The 27,870-nt window shown below is 35.9% G+C and overlaps 2 protein-coding genes across 2 annotated transcripts in view; both read right to left on the reverse strand.

The window, feature by feature from the left end:
- The window catches only part of LOC138148050 (serotriflin-like), a 54,554-nt gene that overhangs the window by 9,159 nt on the left and 17,525 nt on the right, over positions 1 to 27,870 (reverse strand). Inside the window, exons 2-4 of the mRNA XM_069070692.1 lie at positions 15,808 to 15,936; positions 9,193 to 9,283; positions 7,233 to 7,378 (exon numbers count right to left, since the gene is read on the reverse strand). Of these exons, the coding sequence (XP_068926793.1) occupies positions 7,233 to 7,378; positions 9,193 to 9,283; positions 15,808 to 15,936 (366 nt within the window). The remainder of the gene's footprint in view (positions 1 to 7,232; positions 7,379 to 9,192; positions 9,284 to 15,807; positions 15,937 to 27,870) is intronic.
- On the reverse strand, positions 10,874 to 11,259 carry LOC138148125 (small ribosomal subunit protein uS14-like). The gene has a single exon (XM_069070744.1). The coding sequence runs from the start codon at positions 11,229 to 11,231 to the stop codon at positions 11,061 to 11,063; it is 171 nt and encodes a 56-aa protein (XP_068926845.1). The 5' UTR covers positions 11,232 to 11,259; the 3' UTR covers positions 10,874 to 11,060.

Below are 27,870 nucleotides of genomic sequence, written 5' to 3' on the forward strand. Positions count from 1 at the left end.
AAGGAAGGAAGGAAGGAAGGAAGGAAGGAAGGAAGGAAGGAAGGAAGGAAGGAAGGAAGGAAGGAAGGAAGGAAGGAAGGAAGGAAGGAAGGAAGGAAGGAAGGAAGGAAGGAAGGAAGGAAGGGAGGAAGGAATGAAGGAAGAATTGCTGCATTTCCCAACTTCTGTTCAAATTGGCAGATTGGGTTCCCAGAGGGCAGCTACTACTACTCTCAGATAATAGGGTAAAGATAGTTAATACAGAGCTTTCTACTAAGAGGCTGTTTTATTCCCTCCTACAAATACACATGGAAAGAGGAGGCTTAAACTTTGACCATAACACGAGAGAACCACACATATAAGAAATATATATGATAAGGTTTAACTTCTATCACCTGCTCTGGAAGTCCTTCTCTCTGTGTAGAGACCTCATACATAATGCTCATTGGTTTTGGTATTCATCCACTGAATCAAAGAGGACCAATGACATCACAAGCATGCTGTCTTGAATACTGAGTGAATTGGATTTGAGTGAGGCAGAGCTATGCAGTCATCAGTCTCACACTGTCTCCTAGAATTGTCAGAATTCAGTGGCAAGACCAGTTTCTCTGTTTTGAGAATTTAGATAATTTACTATCAGATAAATGTTCTGAGATTACCAGCTTGAAGGCAGAGCAATGATTGTTGGATTTAGGGCAGTGTGGTTCATCAAATTATTTGCACATGATTGCTCTTAAAGTCTTAAAAAATATAAATATCAAAATTGGAAATTGAGGTGATGCCCATCAAGTGGGGAATGGCTAAACAAGTTGTGCTATATGAATGTAATGGAATACTATTGTGCTATAACAAATGAGGAACAGATCTATATAAACTGATGTTGAGTGAGGAGAACAGAACCAGAACTTTGTACACAATTACAGACACATCATATTTGTATAACTGTGATAAACTGAATTCCTCAAAGCAATGAAAGGTTTCAATGCCCTTGATCCCTTCAAGAACAATCTACATCACCTGTATGTACAAAAATATTTATAGAGGTTCTTTTTTTGTGGTGGCAAAGGACAGAGATACTGATCTCCAAAATCTCATCTCCAACTGCCTTTCAGACATCTCAAACTGTATGTATAATAGATATCTTTAGCCAGACATGTCCAAAAAAGAGCTCATTATTATTTTCTTTGCCTCTAAAATTTACACCTTTGCTATTACTGTATAGCACAACTCTGTCCTTCTAGACCCTCAGGCTCACAACTTAGGGGCCATCCTGGATTTCTCACTCTCTTTCACCCTCCATATTTAAGCCATTGTGAAAATCTGTTAATTTAAACTTTGCCATATCTGTTGAATATTCCCCCTTCTCTCTTCTGACACTGCCACTGCTCTGGTGCAGTCTCTCATGGATTATTGCAATATCCTGTTGGTGGATCTGCCTGCCTCAAGTCTCTCTCCACTCCCTTCCTTCATTCAGCCACCAATGTGATTTTCCTCATGTTCAGGTTCGACCATGTCCCTCCCCTACACAAATTCCAGTAGCTCCCCATCACCTCCAGGATTAAGTACAAAATTCACTGTTTGGCATTCAAAACCCTTGATAACTACCCTCCTCCTACCTTTCCAGTCATTTTATATCTTATTCCTTGCCACATACTGTTCCATCCAATGACACTGGCCTCTTTTCTGCTTCACAGATAAGACACTCCATCTCTCAGCTCCAGACATTTTCTCTGGCTGTCCCACTTGTCTGTAATGCTCTCCCTCCATAACTCTGCCTGCTGGCTTTCTTTAAATCCCAAATAAAGGGGCGGCCAGGTAGCACAGTGAGTAAGAGTACCAGCTCCAGAGTCGGGAAGACCTGGGGTTCGAATCCAGCCCCCAACACTTAGCACCCACCCAGAAACACTTGGCTGTGTAACCTTGAGCAAGTTACTTAACCCCAATTGCTTAGGGACGGCCAGGTGGCTCAGCACCAGCTCCAGTGTCGGGATGACCTGGATCAAATCCGGGCTCAGATACTTAGCACCACACCCAGAAATAACTGGTTGTGTAACCTTGAGCAAGTTATTTAACCCCAATTGCTTTAAAAAACATCCCAAATAAAATCCTATCTTTTACTAGAAGCTTTTCTCAACCCCTCTTAATTCTAGTGTCATTCTTCTGTTATTTATTTCCTATTAATTTCATAGATAGCTTGCTTTGTCTATATTTGTTTGCATGTTGATTGTAAACTACTTGAAGGTAGAGATTATCTCTTGACCTTTTTTGTACCTTCAGGGCTTAACACACATCTTGGAACATTATAAGTGCTTTAATGAATATTTATTAATTGATTAATTCATTGCATTTATTATCCAAGTGAGTGAAAAATGTATTTTGCCCAGACTGTTATATATTGGTAGATTGTTTAGATAGTCAATGATCTGTTCCCAGAATGAAGTTTAAAAAAAAACAAAAGAACAAAAACAAAAACAAAAATAAAAAACACAAAAAAACCACACAAAAAAACAAAAATCAGTTTTTTTCTCATTTGGGAAAGTGTCTGAGACTTTTAAAAATCCCAGTCTCATTGATATAGATTGCTATCTCTTTAAAACTGATATTCTGATGATACCATATGGTGGAGAAGCACAGAACACCACAATCTCCGAACTAAAATTAGAAATAACTGAAGGATAAAGACAAGACATGTATTGGCCATAAGTAGGCTGCAGGATTGTGTTGCCAAGAATGATCTGCACATTAAAAGTGTCATAAAACATTTTATCAAGGACATATATGACAAGAAAAGGAAACAGGCTACTCTTAGTGGGAACAGGAAACAACAAGCTATGCTAGAAATTCTTTCCAGTGTACAAGAGGAGACCTTTCTACAATAATTAGAAACATCCTCTACAAAATATTTATGTGCAAAAACACTGATGAGAACAGAATCATGAAGAACTTTCAGTTTCCATCTGATGAGGATTACCCTCATTAATGAAATCACAGAAGTGCCATTGTACCAATTGTCAAAACATATTACAAAAAAGATTGTACTTAATGAGTTAGAAGGGAACATATGTATAAACTGGATACAATACAAAAGTAGGAATGTGAAAATAGAAATATAACATCCCATAACAGCCATTGGTTTTCTCTCTCAGTTATCCCAGGATTATATTGAACAAAAAGCAGAAAACCAGGAAACTAGCAAGAATGTTGAGGACCATCTCTAAATGTTACAGTACTACCTAATTCTCTTTCTCCTGAAGTAAATCCCATATGTTTTAGTTAGCAATTATTCTCTGAGTGTTTCATTTTACTGTCTTATGAGTTCAAAGACAGATTTCTTTGGGGAGAGGTGTTATATTTCTCTTATATCATACATGACGCATAGCTGTAAAGCACTGGGCTCCCAGTGTAGACATTAATATATAGAAAATCTATTGAGAATGATCAAGTTGATAAACTGATTGGTTGTTCTTCATTCTTGAAGAGGACCAAAATGAAATCATTGTACAGAAGTCAAGGTATAATGTGTCCAACTGCAGCTATAGAGACCAATATAAACTCAGAAGGCTCTACCACAGGCAAGATACAAATGGTCCACATGGACATTTGAAGTGGAGATGTCTCTAAATTTGTGCATCTCATGTTTCTTTTGAGCTCTTGAAATTCTGCTTTGCTTATAGAACACAGAGCCCTGTTTGATGCAAGGTAATAAACTAACTGGGGAACAAAAGGAATCTATATAAAAGAGAGCAAATATTTTACCCTGAGAAACAAATAAAACAAATAACTAAAAAATGAGGAAAAAAAATTTTAGAAGCCACATAGCCTTTATTTTCCAATTTTAATGTGATGCCATAGTCAATGACTGCTGAAATTCTCTGATACATTACTATAACACTGAGGAAATCTCAAGTTTTTATTTTTGTTTTATTCCAGTATTATTTATTTTTAGCTTTCAACATTCATTTCCACAAAATTTTGAGTTCCACATTTTCTCCCCATCTCTCCCCTACCCTCAACCCCAAGGTGGCAAGCATACTGATTACTCCTTCCCCCAGTTTGCCCTCTCATATATACCCCCTCTCCCTTCCCTTACCCACATCCCTATTAATTTCTTGTAGGGAAAGATGGATTTCTATACCCCATTGCCTGTATATCTTATTTCCCAGTTGTATGTAATAATGTTTTTTTAACATTTGTTTTTAAAACTTTCATTTCTAGATTCTTTCCCTTTTTCCTTCCTCATCCACACTCAATGGGAAGACAAACAATTCAATATAGGTTATACATGTGTAGTTATTCAAAACATTTCCATAGTAGTCATGGGTGAAAGACTAACTATTTCTCCCTCCATCCTATTCTACTCCCCTCCCATTTATACAATTTTTTACTTTGACCCTGTCCCTCTTCAAAAGCGTTTGCTTCTGACTACCCCCTCCCCCAGTCTCCCCTCTCTTCTATCACCCCTTTTATCCCCTTTCCCTCTACTTTCCTTTAGGGTAAGATACCCAACTTAGTGTGTATGTTATTTCCTCCTTAAGCCAAATCCAATGAGAATAAGGTTTTCTCATTCCTTTTCACCTCCCTGCTCTTCTGCTCCAATGTAATAGCTTTCTCTTACCTCTTTTATGTGAGATAATTTACCTATTATATCTCTCATTTTCTCCTTCTCCCATTATGTTCCTCTCTCACTTCTTAATTTTATTCATATTCATATTCAACTCACCCTGTGTCCTCTGTCAATGTATACATGTACGCACATATTCCCTTCAAGTATCCTCATACTGAGAAAAGTCTCATGAGTTACAAATATTGTCATTCCATGTAGGAATGTAAACTGTTCAACTTCAATAATTTCCTTATGATTTCTCTTTTCTGTTTACCTTTTTGTACTCCTCTTAATTCTTGTATTTGAAAGTCAAATTTTCCGTTAGCTCTGGTCTTTTCATCAAGAATGCTTGAAAGTCCTCTATTTCATTGAACGTTTATATTTTTCTCCTGAAGTACTATACTCAGTTTTGCTGGGGAGGTGATTCATGGTTTTGATCCTAGCTCCTTTGACCTATGGAATAACATATTCCAAGCCCTTCAAACATTTAATGTGGAGTTGCTAGATCTTTTGTTATCCTGATTGTGTTTCCACAATATTCAAATTGTTTCTTTCTAGTTGCTTAGAAAATTTTCTCCCTGACCTGGGAACTGTGAAATTTGGCTATAAAATTCCTAGGAATTTTCTTTTTGGGATCTTTTACAAGAGGTGAATTCAAGGTGAATTCTTTCAATTTCTATTTTACCCTCTGTTCTAGAATATCAGGGCAGTTTTCCTTGATAATTTCTTTAAAGTTGATGTCTAGGCTCTATTTTTGATCATGGCTTTCAGGTAGTCCAATAATTTTTAAATTATCTCCCCTGGATCTATTTTCCAGGTCAGTGGTTTTTCCAATGAGATATTTCACATTGCCTTCTATTTTTTTCATTCTTTTTAATTTGTTTTTATATCTTGATTCTCATAAATTCATTGGCTTCTAATTGCTCCAATCTAATTTCAAAGGAATTATTTTCTTCAGTGAGCTTTTGGAGTTCCTTTTTCTTCTGGTGAATTCTGCTTTTTAAAGCATTCTTCTCATTGACTTTTTGAACCTCTTTTGCCATTTGAGTTAGTCTATTTTTAAGGTGTTATTTTCTTCAGTATTTTTTTGGGTCTCCTTTAGCAAGATGTTGACTTATTTTTCAAGATTTGCTTGCAACACTCATTTATCTTCTCAATATTTCCTCCACTTCTCTTACCTGATTTTCAAAATCCTTTTTGAGCTCCTCCATGGCCTATAACCAGTTTTTCTTGGAGGCTTTTGATGCAGGAGTTGACTTTGTTTTTTCATCTGGTTCTATGTTTTCATCCTCTTTGCCCCCTAAAAAAGATTCTGTAGTCTGATTTCACTTCCTCTGTGTGCTCATCTTGCCAGTCAGTTACTTGACTTTTGAGCTCTTCACCATGGTAGAACTCTGCTTCCTGAGTGAAGAGTGCTGTGTCCCAAATTTATGAGCTTTTGTGGAGCTGTTGTCAGAGATTCTTCTAGGTACCTGCCTCAGAGATGTGAGGAGGACTGCCTCTCCACACTTCAACATGCTCTATCATGCCAGCACTCCTCATCTTAGGACCACAACCCAAGACTGCCATCCAGATCCAAGCAGGGGAAAGCAAGAGAATCCTGCCTCTGTGCCAGCAAAGAGATTCCTGCAATTGACCTCTGGTTGGCCACTTGGTCCCCCCACTACTTGTGGGCCTTGAGGTCAGGAAGCAGCCTCCACAGCAGCAGCTGCAGTTGCTGGCATCTCCACCACCCCTGGGGAGGGGCCGGATTGAGCTCTTCTCTCACCCAGTTCCAACAGAGTTCTCCCAGTGATCTTTTACTTGGCTTTTTTTTTTTTTTGGCATTTATGGGTTGAGAAGTCTGCAACCTGTCTCAGATGCCAGTGAATTGATCCCCTGATATCTGTTCTGGCCAGTCTGTGCTGCTGGTTTGTGTGGCCTGGCCCATGCAGAAATGTGCTCTGCTCCCAGCCTGGAGCAATAAACCCTTCCTGTCAGTTTGCCATGCTGTCTTCAGTTGGAAATGGATTTCAGTCTGTCATTTTGTGGGTTCTGCAGCTCTAAAATTTGTTTAGTGTCATTTTTCAAGTATTTGAGGTAATTGGGGATGAGCTCAAGGACGTTCCTGCTTTTACTCCACCATCTTGGCTCCACCCCCAATCTTAACTTTTTCAAGACAGGGCCTACAAAAAGTTGCATGGCGGCCAACTTGTGAAGAATACTTACATTAGTAGCTATGAGGACATTCTGATTTATATCACTGAAGGATGTTCCCATAAAGATACTTTTAATGCTGAAATAAGTAGTGAAGTGGCTGAAATACATTTCTAGTTTATTCACTCTTGTTGTCCAGTCATCTTCTGTCATGTCAAACTCTTTGGGACCCCATTTAGTGCTTTCTAGGCAGAGATAATGGAGGGGTTTGCTCTTTCCTTCTCTAGCTCATTTTACAGATGAAGAACTGAAGCAAACAGGGTTAAATGACTTGACCACAGTCACATAGCTAGTAAGTCTCTGAGGCTAGATTTGAACTTGGGAAGAGGAGTCTTTCTGACTCTAGGTCTGTTATTTTATCAACTACACTGCTTAACTTTCCCTCATTCACTATTATCCTTATATAATTAATAATGCAGTGCTAATCTGTATGCAATATCAATGCGCATCTTACCTGAGTATAGTGGCCAACAACTGATTCTGGTTTTTTTGGTCCAGATCCATATGTGAAATTTTTTGACTCATCATACCACATCTGGATTACATCTGACCATGATAGAGGATGAGAGGAAAACAACAAATTTTCTCCACATAAACTATCTGGAAATATAAAAATCTCAAGGTCACACATTGTACAGTTGGGAATAGAATGTAAGCTATTTAGAAGCAAGGCTGTTATTTAATTTTATCTAATCCTATGACTTGCATATATTAGGTCCTTAATAAATCCTTCTGTGGTTGGATTGGAGGTGAATCTACCATACTTTTTCTGATATTATTGAAAAAGTGATATATGATATGACCAAATCAGTCACATCACTGATTATTGGTTCAATTCTCTATCTTTAGTGCCTAAACTCCATGTTCTCCTATGGACTGACTCAATTCATCATGCAAATATGTATGTGTGTGTATATACGTACATACATAAATATATATATGTTTGTTTATAAAATATGAAAACAAGCATACAATAAGAAATCTAACATTATGGATGATATATTATCATCTAAAATGTTATATTATATATTATACATAATATAATTTATATAAATATATTTATTATTTATATAGCAATTATATTTTATCACATATTATTATATTCCATAACATTAGATATTTAGAAATTAGAATTAGAGAAAGAGATTATTTTAGATTAGAGATTAGATCTCCACAGCAAAATAAAAATGTTAGAAACAACTAAGGCATGTAATCATAACATCTAAGTTCTAAATCTGGAATGGATTTTAGATATCACCTAGGTAAATCCATTCATTTTTATAGATGATGAAACTGAAGCCTGGAGAAATAAAGTGGTTTGCCTGATGTCACTCAGGTGCTATGTGACAAAGTGTAGATTTAAACTCCGGTTCTGTTACTCCAGGTTCAGTACTTTTTCCTTAGTACCACTGTCCCTTCTGAATTGCTAGACCTGGGACTTGGTGAGACTATATCTCTATCTCTATCTGTTCTGTATCTCTCTGTCTATCTAGCCTCTGAATATCTGTGCGCCTTATCTTATCAAGTCCTTTCACTTCAGTATAGTCTTAAGGGAAAATGTAATTACTGTATTAGAACTTTCCATGTTATGTGAGTAAACCCAGTTATCACATACCTTGGAAGCATCTGTCAACAGAATCTATATTCCAAATATTCTCTAAAAATATATTTCAATTGTGCTTACCATTATTATGATTTTATTCTGATAATTATTCTAGTGTTGTTCTTACCAACTATAGTGAAGAAGCAATATACTTTTATGCCACTTACACATAAATCATCCTACTTAGTTTTATTTGTATGTGAGTTCTTTGAAAAAAGGAACTGCTTAAGATTTGCCAATTATAGTCATAATGCCCAATAGAATATCTGATATCTAGTAGAGTGTATCTGATACATAGTAGAGATTTAGCAAATTTATCTTGAATTTCATTTACTTTCAGAGAGAAAGTTGAAAAAAACTGTGGTTGCAAAGAGTGAGCATGTGCTCACTGGTATATTTCTACTGTATGGCTTTCTGGAAAAAGCCAAAGAATGACAGGTATAACTTGCCAACTCAACTTCTATGTAGTCATAAAAGAACAGTAATTATCTCTTGCTGGCATGTAAGTGCCAGGAGGATAATTTGTGTATTTATAAAAGATGGCATCTGCCAAAATCCTCTTGGGGCATAATCCTTTTATAAAATAGATCCATTTCAACTTGCTCAGCCAACATTAACATAGAATATTCTAAGGCTGTCAATTGCATATGTAATATTTCATGTAAGTAATATTTATTTACTGGTGACAAAAAATGAAATCACTCTGAAGAATATCATTAGGGTTTCATACATAGTATGAAAAGCACTGTTGAATTGCTAGACCTCGGTGTTGCTTAGAATCCCTCTAGGAAAGCTATAACAATATACCTACCTGTGATCATCCTCTTGAATTGGGGACTATGGTCCTTCTTACATTCCTTTGTCCAATTTCTGGCGTTTTGTGCAGCGTTTTCATTCCATTCCTTAAGGTGAAGAATAAGAATTTGTTACATAATGTCATAACTAGCTAATAACTTATTTTTGCTTTTTTTTGGAGGGGGTAAGGCAGGACAATTGGGGTTAAGTGACTTGCCCAAGGTCACACAGCTAGTAAGTGTTAAACGTCTGAGGCCAGATTTGAACTCAGGTCCTCCTGACCCCAAGGCTGGTGCTCTCTTCACTGAACTACCTAGCTGCCCCTGACATGTTTTCTTTATAATTAAAGTCAATCGAACATATTCATTAATTATATGCCATGAAATATTCTCATAGTTTTGTAATAGCTAAAAAAATAATGGTTGATGTTAAATCTTTCCAAGGCAATACTTGGAGCAACATTTGGGGGAACTGAATAATAATTGTAATGTGCCCAAGCTGCTCTCCCATGCAAAAATCCATCTTATTTTTTAACACTGATTTTCTCCATGTAATGCTATATGTTTGCATTCTTACAATTTCACAATCTCTGTGGAACTAAAGTTCTAGATAGCATGAAATCAAATAGGAAGATACATGGTGAAATATGAGGTCTCATAGGAGATAAACTTCATGCAAGAAGTACCTAAGGATATAGAAATGTATGATTAGAAAAAGAGGTGAACTGGTCAATATGCTGAGACAGAAGGGCCACATGACATATAAAAAGACTTATATGAAGATCTCTGTTGGGGGTTCTATGAAAGAACTTGGAGAAGCATTACAAAGGTGCATTATAGGTCAATATAATACTCTATTAGCATGAACGTGGGTTTATACTTTGATTCTGCTACTAACTAGCTACAAGCACTGACACTTCTGTAGATTGTTTTTTACTGGACCTGTTATTTCACTGAGGTATGGACTTCTGCATGAGAAAACTCCCCCCTACCAATGTAAAGTGGTAGCTATTCTTCAATTTATAGCCTGAGAGAGTTGCTTCAGACACTGAGAGGCTTAATAACTTTCACAGGGTCTCATCTCAGAGTCTGCATGGCAGAGGCAGGATTCAAATCATCATTTTCTTGAATCCAGTCAGTTCTCTGTTCATTGAAATGTGTTGTGTCTCTGTTTACATTTTCATCAAGTAATTTTTATGGTACTCTCTAGATAAAATCTTTATAATTCTAACGACTTCCATAGATTAAACTCCATAAGTTAATGAGTTAATGTCTCTGTAATTTCAATGATGCAAGGACTCCCTCCATCAATGTCTGTTGAAACCCTTCCATGCCTACTTATCCTGTGGGATTCTTGTCCAGGCTCTCCCACAGAACCCCCAGAGGAGATATACATAATTCATATCTTCCTAAAGTATTGTAACATCAATGCAATATATTCCTAAAAGAGATTTTTTGGGATTCTCTTTGCAGGTGACTAAAAGACCTATGAAAATATAAATAGATTTTATTTATTATATATTATATAATCTATAGATATATATTCTGTATATATTATACATACATATATATATATATAGAACAAGAGACATCCTTAAACTAAAAGTATGGGCACATACTCCCATCTAGTGGTGATTTGAGTGAATTACTTAAAAGTACCCATCTAATTTTATAGTTAATACTATTTCATTATCCTGGTTTGTTGTTTTTTTTTTTTTTTTTAATAACTGAGGATGACTTTTTAAAATTATATTCGCAAATTAACATAGCATGTACAACAGGATCGGATCTTTAGGTAGGTAGATCAAATAGTTGTCCAGAATCCAGTAAAACGGTAGTCACTGACGGTCAGTGTAATCACTGAAGCAAGATCCACAAATATAACTTAGTCCAACTTGATGAAGCCGATGTCTTTCTCATACTGCCGGAAGCACTGGCGGCACATGTTCAGGCCGTACTTGCCTATCAGGCCATGCCGGTTCGAAGAGACGAGGCACGACCGAGACCCCTGGCCGAATTTGCGAGGATGGCTCCAGTAGAGCTGCTGGTGACCCATGGAGCCACTTGCAAAGTCCAGAGACAAAAGGAAGATAAACCTTGTTTTTTTTTTTTTTTTTTAAACTGGTTAGTCCAGCACAATATGGTCCAGGTAACATGGCTGCTTAGGACGCAATGATAAGAAAAGGAAGATGAAAGAATCCATTCCTATATGAGAATTCAATTTCATATGGATTAAAATTATATCCCATGGCCATTTGAAATTTACAAATAAATGCAGTTATAAAGAATACATACTTAAAATAAAATGTGAAGCAACTCAAAGCATGGGAGGGACTACAACAGACTTATTGTTTTTAGGTTGTCCTAACTGCTCTGGGCCAAGAGTAAAGAGACCTTAGTTCTTGTCTCTGTATACTCACTGATGAGTGACATGACCTATAGAGTCATTTCTTCAGTATCCCTGACTTCAGTATCCTCACCTAAGAAATGAAAGTATTTAAACAGAACCTCCATTTCTACTCTAAAATTTGTACAAAGCCATCCATACTTCTTACTTCATGAACCATGTGCCTAACTACATCACTTGTAAAACGATTTTATAATTGCAGTAAATTCAGAAAACCCTCAAGCTTTCCTAGAATATATCTTAGGCCGAAACCAATTCTCAATCTGGATTCTTTTGGGATTAGAGATGATCCATCCTGAATATGAACACTATGCTAATCTTCTAAAAAATTTTTTTCCTCAGGTTACTTTCATGTTCAAGAACTTTCTGTTTTCCATTGAATCAAGTCAAATTTTCTCATTTTGGCATTCAAGCGTCTTTATAATCTAGACTCATCCTAATTTTGTAGTTTTGTTCTTTAATATAAATCATCCATTCTAGGCGGGTTATTTTTCCACTCTGTCTTCTGCATATACCTTTATTTTTGCTATCTTCTAAGGTGAAAAATCCTATTCTCCTTGTCTCTACTTATTCAAATGTTTATTCTCTCAGGCTTATCTCATGTTCTGACTTTCTGGACAACTATGCATATATATGCATATGTTATACTTATATACATGTGATTCTGTGTATGTGAATTATGTATGCCAAGAGGCAGTTAGGTGGCTCACTTGGATAGAGTTTGGGTTAGCTTGGGCAAGAAACTGAAGATTTTAAGAACATTTGTGACATACCACAAGAAGGCCAGTTTGATACAACTGGACCCTCACTGCAGCAAGGTAAACCTTTTACATCTCCCAAATCAGAACTTTTGCTCACTCACCACAGTGATGTTCCAAACATTTTATTCTCTTTCCAAGCCTTCCATGGTGACTCTCCTCACACTCTCAACCCCCACACAGCTAAGGACCTCACCTCATACTTCATTTTTTAAAATGAGACCATTTACCAAACACTCTGTTTTGCTCTCCCCTTCACTTTATCACTCAGGTATTTTCTTCCACTCTCTGCTTCCTTAGGGTTGCCTGAGATGAAGATTTGACAAGGTAAATCCCTCTATTACAAACACCCTTGATCCCATTCCATCATCTTCATCATATTGCTTCCTCTATTATCTTCCCTCTCTAATTTTCAGCCTCTATCTATCACCTCCTTCCCTGTTGTCTACAAACATACCTGTTTCCCCTGTCACAACAAATCCTCACTTCAGCCATCTCGTCTTTCCTCTTCTCAACTAAATTCCTTTAGAAAGCCACCTATACTCACTGCCTCCAATTAATTTCCTCTCATTTGATTAAAACCTTAAATTTCATTTTCACCCTCATCTATCAACTGAAACTTTGCTTCGATCTCCAAAGTTACTAATGATCTATTAATTGACCAATCTAATGGCTTTTTTTCTCAAATCACTTTTGCAACTTTTGGTTCCATCTATTACCTTCTCTTCCCAAATACTCTTTCCTCTAAGTTTTCATAATACTTCTCTCTCTTTTCCTCCTGTCTCTCTGACCTATATCTCTTAGTCTTTTTTTTTTTTGGTCTAAATCTTCAACTAGGTCAGATCAATTCACTTTGTTTTTTTACTCCATGATCTTTCTTCATTCATTCCTTTTCTTTTCTCTCTTTGGACTATCTCTGATTTCATTAGCTCCTAGGAATTCAGTTATTATCTCTATGCAAATGGTTATCAGATCTTTATGTCTAGCCTTAACTTCTAGTTTGCATTACCAATTGACTTTTATACATCTTCATTTGGATGGCCCATAACTCAAAAAGTACAAAATGAAAATCATTATTTTCCCATCAAAACTTCATTCTTCCAAACCCGTTGAACATTTTTGATGTGACCATAGTCCCAATCACCTTAGTTTTCAACATCGGTGTCATCTTCAATGATTCTCTTTCACTCATTCCAGATAAATAATCTGTTGTCAAGTCTTGCTATTTTTACCATCACATTTTTTTCCCACATTTCTCCCCTCTATTCAATCAGCCACAAATATGGTGCAATTTCATGTCATCACATGCTTATACCATTGCAGTATCTTTCTACATGTTCTCATCTATCTTCCCATTTTGATATATTATTCACTCAGTTGCAGGAATGATTTTTTTAATTTGAAAGTCTCCATCACTCTCTACCCCCCCCCACACACACACTTCAATAAACTCCAGTGCCTCCTTATTACCTCCAAGATTAAATGTAAAATCTCCTTGGCAGTTAAAATCATTCATAAACTAACACTTTCCTACCTTTGGAATCTTCTAATGTATCCTATGATTCAGAAATTTTGAACTTGTTTCTTGAATGAGGCATCTTATCACCTGACTGTGCCTTTGCCCTGGCTTGAATATCCATTTCTCTTGCTGCTTTAATTCCTTTAAGATTAAATTCACATGCCATCTTTTGCACGATTGCCTATATCTCCAACACCCTGAAAATGATTTCCCTCTGACATCACGTTATATGTACCTAGTTGTTCACATGCTGTCTTTCTCATTAGAATGTGAACTCCTGGAGAGCAAAGCCCAGGTTATGGTCTTTCTTTTTGTCGCTAGAAATTAGTAGAGAAATGTGCCCATAATAAACAGTTAATAAATGCTTATGAAGAGTAATGTCTAATAAGGGGAGAAATGTATAATAAGCCTGGGCAGAAACAATAAAGACAGCTTATGAATAGCTTTAAATGACAGAGTAGATTAATTTGTACCCTAAACATAGTAGGGAACCTCCTTCAAATTTTAGCTCGTGTATTATCTTAAACATGAAATCTTTCCAGTTTTCCTAGCTGCTAGGGGTTTCTCCTCTTCCACATTATCTGGTTAGTTTTTTTTTTTTTTTTGAGAGATTTGGGGTTAAGTAATTTACCAAGGGTCACACAGCTAGTAAGCATCTGAGACCAGACTTGAATTTAGGTACTCCTGAGTTCAAGGCCAGTACTATGTCCACTGTACCACCAAGTTGCACCGCCCCCCCCCCGCCTTGTTATATTTTATTATTTTTTGATTTTTGGAGGGCAATTGGGGTTTAGTAACTTGCCGAAGGTCACACGGCTAGGTTTGTGTGTGTGTGTGTGTGTGTGTGTGTGTGTGTGTGTGTATGTGTGTTAAGAGTCTGAGGCTGGATTTGAACTCAGGTCCTCCTGACTCCAGGGCTGGTGCTCTATTAACTGCCCCACATAGCCGCCCCTATATTTAATTATTTTAAATTTTGCAAACACATTTTGCATTTTATTTGTTTTCATCAGCAGAATGTAAGCTCCCTGAAGATAAGTTATTTTAATTTGTCTTTAAAATTAATTTGATTTTAGCATGTAGCACACTGACTAAATAGAAGACGTTTATTGATGATGTACTGATTTATCAATTGTTGAGCAAAGAAGTATCATCATAATCAAACTGTGCTTTAGTGAAAAAAAAATACTATGCTGACAAGTTCTCTATCTGTGGACAGCCCTGCCCCCAACATAGTTACGGATATAATTAATAATAGTTCAATTAATTCCTATCGATTGGATTGAATTTGGTTTTTTTATTGCTTTTAGTGAAACAAAGTTCTGAGCATCTTTCAGTTGTGAGTTCTAGACCAAAGATTTACCACACTCTAGCTTGGCCTCCTTCACCCAATTCTCCTCTCTATTATGAACAGAAGGAAATTCTTGGATCTTCCTCAATTCTGTTTTTCTTTCTTAGTATAATTAGTCAGAATTTCTTTTTCTTTTTTTTTTAAAGCAATTGGGGTTAAGTAACTTGCTCAAGGTTACATGGCCAGTTATTATTATTTTTGTGTGGGTGCCGATTATCGGAGGCCAGAACTAATCCCAGGTCTCCTGACACTGGGGCCGGTGCTCCTACTCACTGCCCGACCTGGCCACCCCAATTAGTAAGAATTTTAAGGCAATTCCTATGCCTAATTCTTGCTTCTGGAAGAGAAGAATCTATGGTTAATCAACATGCAACTCCTCCCAAAGTGTTTTCTTTTGGAATTTTATTTACTCATAAATAGTTGGGGTAGGATATGTCTTGCCATTTTTGTTTAAGAGCTCTGAAAGTCACATGCTTTTTGCTACTGAATGGTTACACAGTTGATATAAGTCTCATGTTCCTGGGACCAGGAACTCTAGTTTGCAGATTCCTACTCATGGAGAAGGGTTACACTTCATTCACTTTACAATTCATATCTTACCATTTTCAGCATGTTTCTGGCTTTGGGAATTACTCCCCTCCTGAGGGCATTGTGTTTGCCAACAATTTCTTCCTGTACATTCAGAGCTCTAGTAGAAACTGTTTCATATAGATCCCTCATTGGTCCACCCTGTTCCAAAAAGATATTTCAGCTTTAGGGTTTTTTTTAATTGTTATGTTGAAATATGATAATGTTGAAAAATTACTAAGAAGGGTTCGTATCTGAAAGGAAATGTTCTTCCAAGAGATATAGTATTGTTGAATGCCTTATTTCTCTCTCTGAGTGTACACATATGTATGTGTGTGTGTATGTGTGTATATATATATACCCACACATATATAGATACACATATATATATATGTATTCATTGATAGTTGATCAATTATTGAGGAGGAAAGTGACATAATAAGACTGGCCTGATTATCATATTGATATATATATGCATATGTATGTCACAAATATATATCATGGTAGATAAGAGATAGGCAGAAAGAAATATCTTATGAATAGGCCAGCAAAGATATTTTAATTACTAATGCTTTATGGCAGCAGTTATACAAAGTAGATGTTCATCTCTGTCAGAGATTTATAGCATCGTGGATTTAGAGGTGGAAAGTACTTGAAAGGTCATTTAGTCTAACTTGTCTCCTGCTACTTGAGCACCAGAATGGGACTGTGACTTGCCCAAGATCACACAAAGTGTGACAGAACTTAGATTTGAATCTAATTTCTTTGACGCCAAATTCCTAATTCTTTTCATTGCACCATAGTCCAGAGGTGGGGAACCTATGGTCTCAAGACCACATGTGACCCTCTAGGTCCTCAAGCACAGCCATTTGACTGAAACCAAATATCACAAAATGAATCCTGAAAGGAATAAGGCCACATGTGGCCTCGAGACCACAACTTCCCGATCCCTGTACCAACAGAACACTAAATGGCACTGATTACTGAGATGAGTGGACATGTTAACTTGAAAGTTTTACTAATAACTTTGAAATGATTTAGATATATGTAATGCGAATGTAAATTTTAAAGATCTTCCCTGCCCCTAGGCTAAAGTGCACCAGAAGCCTGGGGAGGGAGGCTTGTTTTTCAGTAGATACTTTTTGATTGGCCAGTGGGTCAATAAGGTTGTTACATTCTCTGAGCCAGGAGAAGGCTATATAAGCCCTGATGTGTAGCTTTGTTTTTGGGACTCACTTTGAGAAATGTTCTGTGATTTGATCTGAATTCTGGGAAGCCTTGTTGAGAGTCCCCCGGCTTTGAAAAACCCAGATGTGGAAACCCAGATGTTGACTGGGTATGGATGTAATGGTTGGACAGTTTGGAAAGCTGTCTTCTTGATCTGTTAATGTCTTGATAATTCTGTCTGTATATTTTAAAGTTTGGGGTGCTGACCTTTTTCTCCTGAACAAGGTAAACGATATATGTCTGACTGATTAAAGTAAGCTTGTTAACCCATTTTGAGTTGCTTTCCTTTAACAAAGCAGATCCAAGAACCTGTGGTGGCGGCAAACCCTGAGGACGCTTGGGGTGCTTGCTGCTACAGAAGGGTACTTAGCAAACACAATGATAAATTTGCTGAATACCAGTGATATAGGGGCATCTAGGTGGTATAATGGATAGAGCCTTGGACCTGGAGTCAGGAAGAGTTAAATCTGGCTTACCAGTTGCAGACACCATGAACTCATGAAATAGTGAAAAAAGCCTTGGATTCTGAGTTAGAGGAACATAGTTCCAGTCTAGGCCCATCCACTAGGTATATGACCTTGCATAATTTATTGTATCTCTTGTTGCCTCAGTTTCTTCATCTGCAAAATAATGGGAAATGGGACTAGATGACTTTTAAAATCTTTTCTTTCAAAGGTAAGTGTATAATGCCATGAAAGCTTATGGACAGTAACTGACGTACACACATTTATCCTTTAACTGAAATAGCATATATGTACATATATACATTATATTTCATAGCTAACCATAAAATTGGCTCTTGCTAGAATGTTTAAGATTTTTTTTAACATTTTAAAAAGATTTCTTATAGTGAATTAGGTCTTCTATGATACTAAATATCTAGAGAAGATTTAAATGTGAACCCTCTTGGGTGCAACAGTTCAGGGATGGTATTTAGGAATTCAACAAGAGTGTGAGTATGAGATCCTAGGCTGAGAGTTGAATGAAAAACCATAAGAATTCTGACACAGGAAAATTTATAGTTCAGATGCAGTGGCATTTGGAAAGAGTCTGGCCATTCCCCAAAGTTGCCAAAGAACAGTCAATACCCTTAACCTTCACTATGCTTTTGGAGAGGTAGGAGGTCTCACAGAAAGATGACACTGCATAGAGATCTTGGAGGAAAGTGAGTTTCAGAGTTAGCAGAAATGATCAGGCACAGAAAGGACATGTGCAGAAGTGAGACTGCAATAATGAGTCAAGGATCACCCTGAAGAAGTATGTTCCTCCTCTATGTTACTTACCCCTAGTGCCCTAGAGATAGGAGAAGGGATGACCCAATTGTCTTATTTGGTTATCTCTTTTGGTTGAATGTGAATTTGTCATAATTGTCAGCCTACTTTGTGTAGTATGAAAGCCAATCAGGCAATAAAAAGTTGAGCTCATACCTTTATGATTGAGACAACCCAGAAAGATGTAGCAACCAAAGAGAAGAAGAGGTTTTTCAGGGCCATATCTGAAAAATAAACGAGTTTCTTTTTTATTGTGTCATAGTACTTAGAACTAGAATGACCCTTAGTGGTAGGGGGCAGAGTCAGGATTTGATCCTAAGTCCCCTGATTCCAAATCCACTGCATCCAAAGTCATTGTTTCATTTTCCCCATCTTACAACAGCTCTTCCAAGAAGATATTAAAATTTTCATTTCCTTTTCAGTGAAGAAAGGTGTAGAAATGTTTAAGGAGATCTCATTAAGGGTCTTAATCAATTGCCAAATTATTTTCAACCTTTTGAGCACATAGTTCATTAAGAAGTATAGAACAGAATCAAAGAACATACAAAGGATAGAGGAGTCAGGTTATTAAATATATCTTCCCTTCTCCAGAGGACTAATTAAAGTCAACTCCCCAATTCTTAACCACAGAGGAAGGGACTATTACATATGATTTGGATACCCAAGATTTTCTTCTTAAAAACCAAGTCTTGTCAGCTTAAAATGAGACTAAGATGTTCTCTAGCTATCCACTAAGTTTATCTATTTCAAGTGACCTATATAAATTTTTAATGGGAACAACAGGAATAAATGAAATCTGAAAAAAATTGGCAAATAAAACTCATGAATAACAAGGCAAGATCATGTGATTCTTAAAATTTTTAAACTATTCCTAGAATCTGAAAATTCATATTTTTATTTTATTTTGTATTTTTGCTTCTTGGAGGGGGAAATGCAAGGCAATTGTGGTTAAGTGAGTTGCCCAAGGTCACATGGTTAGTAAGTGTTAAGTGTCTAAGGCCAGATTTGAGCTCAGGTCTTCCTGACTCCAGGGCCGGTGCTCTATTCACTGTGCTACAAGCCGCCCCAAAGCAAACGCTACCACCAGGAATTTTATTTTGTTTTTGAAAATTTATATTTTTAAAGGTGAACCTGGGCATGATATGGAATTAAGGCAATAACTTGCCTAGAATTATACATCTTGTTATTGTGGTAAGATCCAGATTCAGGTCTTATGAATATTAGCATTTCTTTCTGCTTATGGCATCTAGCTGCCATGAATGAGTGAATTAATTAATTGTTGAACATAATTTGTTGAGTGATTACTGTGTATCAAGTTCTATGAGAAATACTATCATACAGAAAAAAAAAGCAGAGCAGTACTTTCATTTAAAAAAAAAATTACAGATGGAAACAAGTTAATTTAGTGACCATGGAAGATATACATTGGAGGAGGGGCAGGGGAAAGCAAGCAGCTCAAAATCTCCCACATTTCAAACTGCAACAGTCTCAGATTCTTTGAGGGTCCAAGGGTTCCCAGATAATTCTTCAGTATGAGTCATGGTTAATATTTCCTGAGATAAATGGTTACTCTGTTACTCGGCTGCAATTTTCTTCATTAGATCTGCCTCAAAATAAATGATCAGTTTAGGGGCAAGTCTTCCCTGACAAATTCTTCTTCTTCAGACCTATGGCTTAAATGACCAGATCCCGTTTTGTAATTGTTCACCAGCACCAGAGATTTGGTGTCAGGACTTCTAGTCACAGAGATGTCAGGAGTTTCAGAAGCAGATCTTACTTTACAATACTTTCTTTTTAACTTTTTTTTTTTTTGCTACTTTTAGTATATATCATGGACCCCCTTTGACAGTCTGGTGAAGCGTATTAACCTCTTTTCAGAATGTTTTTAAATGTACAAAATAAAATATATGACTATAAAGGAAGCCTATTGAAATAGTTGTTAAAATAGGTATTTTTAAAAGTTTGTGGACCCCATATTAAAATGCATTGATTTAAAATATGTTAACTGTGTAACTGAGCTTTTATCTTTCTTCCTCCATGTACACAATTACTTTCACATATATTCTTTCTGCTGTACTTTTTGGGAACCATTTAGAAATGCAGATGATTTATGTGTGATTTTAAAATATTGCTAAAGTTGTTCATTATTTCAACTAGTTTTTAGTTGATTCTCTAGGATTTTGTAATCCAAATGATGCACCATCATATCATCTGCAAAAATTGACAGTTTTGTTTCCTTGCCTATTCTGATTCCTTCAATTTCTTTTTCTTCTTTTATTGCTATACCTAAGATTTCTAGTGCAATATTGAATATTGCACCAATAGTGGTGATAATGGGGATCCTTGCTTTGCCTCTGATCTTACTGGGAAAACTTCTGGCTTATCCCCATTACACATAATGTTGTTCTTGGCTTTAGATAGATAGAATTTAGCATTTTAAGGAACACTCCATTTATTCCTATGTGTTCCAGTGGTTTTTTTTTAAATCAGGAGTGTTATCTTTTGTCAAAAGCTTTTTCTTCATCTCCTGAAATAATCATATGATTTTTCTCTTTTATTATTAATATGGTAGATTATGCCAATAGTTTTCCTAATACTGAACCAGCCCTGCATTCCTGCCATAAAGTCTAATTGGTCTTAGTGTGTTATCTTTGTAATATATTATTGTAATCTCCTTGATTGCATTTTATTTAAATTTTTTGCATCTCATTGATGACTTGTTCAATTTCTTTTTCTAAGATAAGGCTACTTAAGTATTCTATCTCTTCTGTTTATCTAAGCATTTTGTATTTTTGTATTAACCCATTTCATTTAGGTTGTTAGATTTATTGGTATGTAATCAGGTAAAGTAGTTCTTAATAATGGCTTGAATTTCATCCTCATTGGGGATAACCCTTTTCATTTTTTATACAAGTAATTTGGTTTTCTTTTTGTCCTTTAAAAAAAATCAACTTAGCCAACAGTTAATCTATTTTAAAAAAAAATAAAACTAACTTTCAATTTTATTTATTAGTTCAATGGTTTTCCTACTTTCAATTTTTTTAATCTCTCTTTTGATTTTCAGGATTTCAAATTCACTTTTTATTTAATACTTTATTCATAAATTTCCTACTTTGACTGGGAGATTTCCTAGTTCTTTAAACTGCTGCACTTCAGAGTTTTAGAAGGCTGTCATCAAAGTTGCTTAAGATCTTGTGTAATAACAGGTCAAGTAGGAAGTCCAAAGGAATCCCAGAAAGATCTCTTATAATTTTTCTATGCCTTTCTCCTAATAGTAAGTCATTTAACATTATTATTATTTTCTTAATTTAAAAGAAAATATACCAAATCCGGCCTCAGACACTTGACACATTTACTAGCTGTGTGACTTTAGTCAAGTCACTTAACCCAATTGCCCTCCAAAAAGCAAATAAAAAAAAAGAAAAAAAAGAAAATATACCTCATGAAATGTTTCACATTCTATAATGATACATTTATGATCAAGTCAGATCAAAAGGGGAAGTAAGCTGCCTTAATAGCTTCTTTAAAAAAAACTCAAGTGTGGCTAGATGGCAAAGTTAATGTAGCATCGGCCCTGGAGTCAGGAGGACCTGAGTTCAAATCTGGCCTCAGACTCTTAACACAAAAACTAGCCATGTGACCTTGGGTAAGTCACTTAACTCCAAATTGCCCTCCCAAAAAAAGGGAAAAAAAAGAATTGGGGCGGCTAGGTGGCTCAGTTATTAGAGCGCCGGACTTGGAGTCAGGAGGACCTGAGTTCGGATCTGACCTCAGACACTTAACACATACACACACACACACACACACACACACACACATACACACACACACACACACACACACACACACAAACTAGCTGTGTGACCTTGGGCAAGTTACTTAACCCCAACTGCCCTCCAAAAAAAAATTCAAAATGCAAGAGAAACTCCTTACTCGTCAAATGACAATAATTCTATGAGATGCATTTTAAAATTGTGTTATAGGGGAAATTGTCTATTTTATCTCCTTTGATATTTTTTGAAAATCACATCCAGTGATATTTAAAGGCCAGTATAATATTATCCACTATGGAGTAATTACAGTCAATTAAAGAGGTAATTCATTCATCTAGTGATAATAAGTTTATATATAATTTACATATATATGTACAAATTCATATATATGTGCTACTATGTGTGTATATGTGTGTATAGGAGTGGGGAATAATTCTGGGGGGGGGTGTGGGTATGTGTACACACACATATGTATATATCTATACATCTATACATATACACACACACTAGGTTTTTGTTTTTTTTAGTTTTGAAAGATTACTTTGAAGAATTTTAGAGGTCTGCTTTCTGTCGTACTTAAGAATGTTTTGTATTGTATTTCTCAGTTACTTGAACCACTTGCTACCTTACATTATATTGTAGTTATGAATAATTAGACTCAAGTCTTTTCCTTTAGGTGACTCATTTAGAGGAAAACATAACACAGTGAATATTTATTAGGTTTTTTTTTTTAACACTCTTGCTACCTTTTAGCAGTCCAATTCATAAAATACTAAACTTACTTTATCCAACATCAAGTTAGTTCATTTTTTTTCATTTTGGAGGGCAATTGGGGTTAAGTGACTTACCCAAAGTCACATGGCTAGTTTTTTGTGTCAAGTGTCTGAATCAGGATTTGAACTCAGGTCCTCCTGACTCCCGGGCCGGTGCTCTATTCACTGCGCCACCTAACCGCCCCGAGTTAGTTCATTTCAAAGTAACTTTATCCAAGCTCAGACACAAATTTAGATCACAACTCTTTTTGGGGGAAAGGGTATCCTTAAACCTCTTATTAAATAAGAAGAATTTAAGGCGGCAGGCACATCTTTATTATACTTTTTTTCAAAGACTGTTATCACATTCCTTTTAATAATGCAGTAGAGATGTGGCCTGTCTAACAGCATTTTGTGGTATTTTAGAAAAAATTCACATAAACTGTATATTTCTAATTAAAAAGAATTTCCATTTTTAGTCATGTTTCATACTTTTCTAAATTCTACAATCAAAAAAAAAACCCCTAGAATATCTAAAGAATATCTGTCCAGTTGGATAAAATATTAATTTAGTCCTCTTAGAAAGTCATTCATGTTATTACCTTTGATATGTTATTTAATCTCAAACTAGTCAACATTTATGCATTGCTCATTATGCTATGCATTTTAGAAACATTTAATTCTTCCAACAACCCTAAGAGGTGGGTCTTGTTATTTTTATTATCCCTTTGTGCATACTAAGACTGATCAAATTTTCTAATATACAATAACAATGTAGCTTAAAACAAAATATTTAACCTAATCAGTTTTTTAAATTACTAGTGGCAATAACTAAAGCTTATTTTTCACAAGCATACCTTATTTTTAATTGGCTCACATCTAGATTTTTAAAAAGACTACTAAATTACAGAAAGAAATTTTAAAGAAAAGTACCTATTCCTTTTTTAAAAAAATATTTTTAAAAATGTCTTTTCTTCCCCACTAGTGGAGAAGAAAATAATCATTTTCTTCCACACTAGTACGGAGGGAACTTCCTCTAATTTAAAACAAACTAACAAATAAACAACAACAACAAAAAACCTTTTTCTATAAAGCCCTTTCTTCCCCATTGTGTGATGGAAAACTTCCTCTAATAAAAAACTTTTTCTTCTCCAAAGTGGAGGCTTACTTTAAACTTGAAAGAATAACAGTCCTTGAAAAGAAATAAAATTTTTTGGTGGTTTCCTCCTCAAAGTAAGAACTTACCTTAACTCAGAAGAGATGATTCAGGACTAAGGAGAGTACAGGTTTCCAAGACTGTCCTTCTCAAGGAAGTCCCTTGATGTGAGAGCTCTAAGGGAAATTCCTCAAAGAGGGGAACTTATGGAAGTCTAGAGTCAATCTCTCTGGTCCCATCTGGGTGCCAACTGTTAAAATTATCTAAAATAGAAAAGAATTCTAAGGTACAAAGATTCTGCGTAAATAGTGATTTAACAGTAATGATCAAAAGACTATCATTAAGTCAGGTCAATTAATCACTCAGTAATTAATAACAAAGGAATGACTTACAGAGCTTATTTTTATAACACAAAAGAGGCCTAAGACTTAGGGGAACAGTGAAATATAAGAACAGGGAAGTAGGCTGATTTGCAATATTTGACTATCAGGAGTGTTGGGGGCTTAATGGATAGTTTCTAGGGTGGGACAACTATTAAATCTGATATTCTATTGGGTTAGGGCTTGTATCTTTCAACCTGTCTTGAAGGCTGTGTAAATGGGTCCCCATTTTCCACAGAATGAAGGATGTTTTCAAGTCTAGCCACAAATTAACAAAGTCTTCTTTTTCAACTCAACCGGTAAAAATGGCATATGATTTGGTAGCTTGGATCTTAAAGAAGGGTGATGAAATAATAGTTCAAAGGCTGAATTCCCATAATCAACTGTGGTATTCAAAAGCTATGAGCTATGAGTCTTGATGTGAGGGGAAAAAATATAACCCTCCTAGAAATTGGAGGCTCTAAAATAGGAGGGCCCATATATGCAGATGATTTGCATTGATATAAAGATCTAGTGGCCCCAGAGCAAAAATAAATTTACCTTTGGAAGACTCAGCAAAGCACTACTACATGATAATGATGATGATGATGATTGATGATGATGATGATGATAGTATTTATGCTGCATTTGAAGATTTGTAATGTGTTTTACCTATCATAATTCATTTAAAAAGCAGCCAAAGACAATAACACCTTGGCTAATAGGGTTTTGAGGGGGCCAGAAGCCCCCCATTCATATCCTGTCTACTAGAGTAGAATATGTCTCTTATTGCCATGGGTGTGCTCCAACACCACAGTGCAAGGGTTCCCGAGATCACTCCTGCCACAAATTAAAATATTACCTTGTCATAGCTTTTAGCTATGCCTTCTTTGACAGGGGAGGAGGACTGGAATTCCAAGTTTTAACTTCAAGTTTTCATATACTTTATTAGATTGTTTAGTTAGTCTATGGGCAGGGTCCTTGACAGTAAAAGCAAACAAGCAAACAAACAAAAATAGGGCCAGAATGAGTAGTGAGATGTTAAGTCATATCCATCCATCCATCTCTAACATTCTCTAACATCTCTAACATTAAAAAAAAACAAACCTTATGTCATAAAATCATTGAATAATCAGTCTAAAAAACCTGATAACTTGTGCTTCAATAATTAACACGATTATTACGTCTAGAATTATTTGCTGAAATTACCTGGTCTTTACTTTGTGTACTTCACAACACAAAACTCATTAAATAGCTTATAAACTATTACACAATGTTTTACTATCTCAGGACGCCATCTAGTGACCAAAATAAAATATACAATGGAAGAAATTTTGAATTAAATTCATAGTGTGAATATAACTGCCGAGTCATAGAAGAAAATTACGTGTATCTATTTTATTGCTATATATATAGTATATATACATAATGTATGAGTAGATACACATATAAAATGACATTATTATATATGTGAGTATATATACATATGTACACACACATATATGAATGTATGTCCATACACATATGTGTATTTTTATATTGTGTGTAGGGAATGTTTGGTGGTGTACACCTGTGGTTTCATTGTTTGAGAGAACTTCCTATGAGGAATTCCCTATGTCAATGCAGATCAGCACTTTCTCTGAAATGTATAGTCTGAGAGCTGCCCAATACAAACTAAAAGAATGTGGGGCTTACCCAAGTTCTCCTAGTTAGTATGTATCAGATGTGGATCTGGAGACCTAGATCTTCCTGACTCCAGACCTAGGTCTGCTGTAAGACATGTCATGGTGCTATATAAATTAGATACAGATAAATATAGTTGTAGATGTAGGCATAGGTATAGGTGTAAATGTAGATGCAGATGCAGATGCAGGGGTTGATATGCATACATATTCCTATGTAGATACAAATTCAACCATACCATGTTTCCCCGATAATAAGACCTATCCCGAAAATAAGCCCTCTGGTGTTTTTCTGTCCAAAAAAAAAATAATAAGACAGTGTCTTACTATCGGGGAAACACAGTATGTGTAGCTATAGCTGTAAATGTAGATAATAGCAATGTAGATGCAGGCATAAATGTAAGTATAGACACAATTGTAAAAAAAAAAAGATACAGGTACAGGTACAGGGGAAGATGTAGATGCAGATGAAGTAGAGATATAAATATAGGTAAAGATATGGATATATGATAAAAATATAGATACAGGTATATAGAGATTTATATAAATATGTAATTATATGTACATATATATGCATTAGAGAACATGTGTTTATTTTGACTCTTTCTTCAAGGTCTGAATCAGTTCATTGATCAATATTTATTTATTTATTTTGCTTTTTAGAAGGGGGGAGGCAGGGCAATTGGAATTAAGTGACTTGCCCAAGGTCCCACAGCTAATAAGTATTAAGAGTATGATACTGGATTTGAACTCAGGTCCTCCTGGCTCCAGGGCCAGTGCTCTATTCACTGTGCTACATAGCCACCCCACAATAAGCATTTATTAAGTGCCTTCTATTTGCCAGGAATTGGTGATACAAAAAGAGGCAAACCAACCATCCCTGCCATCAAGTAGCTTACAATTTAATGGGGGAGAAAACATGAAAGCAAATGTATACAAGAGAAGTTATATTTAGGATAAATAGAGTGAAAAAGTAACAGAGGGAAGACACTGGAATTAAAAGGAATTGGGGAAGGTTTCTTGAAGAAGGTGGGATTTTAGTTGAATACATGCATACTTACATATATATATGGAGAACTCCTGTTCCTTACTAGCCGTGAGAAGATGGGCAAGGCTCTCCATCTCTCAGAGTATGAAGCAGTATGCCAAGGCAATAAATTATAAGTCAGTTATTTTCTGTAGCAGTGCAAAGAGTTCACACACATTTGAAATTCATGAATGAGTTTATACATCATTCTGAAACACAAAGAATCATAGAAGAATCACATGATGAAAAAATGCATTATTATCTGTGGGGAAGAATGTGTATATAAATATGGATTTTGTACATCAGCCAATATGAATGTTATTGTCTAAAGTCGGTCACAAGTAGTAACATTTTTCTTTCTAAAAAATTTATGAAAATCATATCAAGAATTAATTAGGACAAGGAAATGACACTAAGTTGTACTTTCATTGATATGTTGCTTAAAGGAATTGAAAGAGTTAACTGAAGTTTAATGAAGCATGAAAAATTGATCTATCTAGTTCTGTGAACTTGTATAAGGGAGTCATGATAGGATACAAGAGGCAGCATGGTACAGTAGAAACCAGCCTGACTTCAAATCCTAGCTCAGCCAATTACTCCTTATGTAGCCTTAGGAAAGTCTGAGTCCTAGTTACTTCACATATGAATCATTTGTATGCTTTAGGTTCTATTGCCATAGTGCAAGTGAGAGACCAGGAAGATCTGAACTAGGGTGGTCACTGTGCAAATAGACAGAAGAAAAGATAGATGAGGGATGTGAAAGTTTGAAACAAGGTTTGACAGTGCATTTGTAATGTGGGGTGATTGAAACTGAGGAGTTGAGAATATGAATTTTGCAGGCCTGAGTGA

Source organism: Petaurus breviceps, unplaced genomic scaffold (genome assembly GCF_028583685.1).
Source record: "Petaurus breviceps papuanus isolate PSGF00001 unplaced genomic scaffold, PetGlider_PUasm1.0 90822, whole genome shotgun sequence".
In the NCBI taxonomy this organism is placed as follows: Eukaryota; Metazoa; Chordata; class Mammalia; order Diprotodontia; family Petauridae; genus Petaurus; species Petaurus breviceps.

What these genes read in the sequence shown, in the direction of transcription:
- LOC138148125 (XM_069070744.1), bottom strand. Translation starts at nt 11,231, where the DNA reads ATGGGTCACCAGCAGCTCTACTGGAGCCATCCTCGCAAATTCGGCCAG.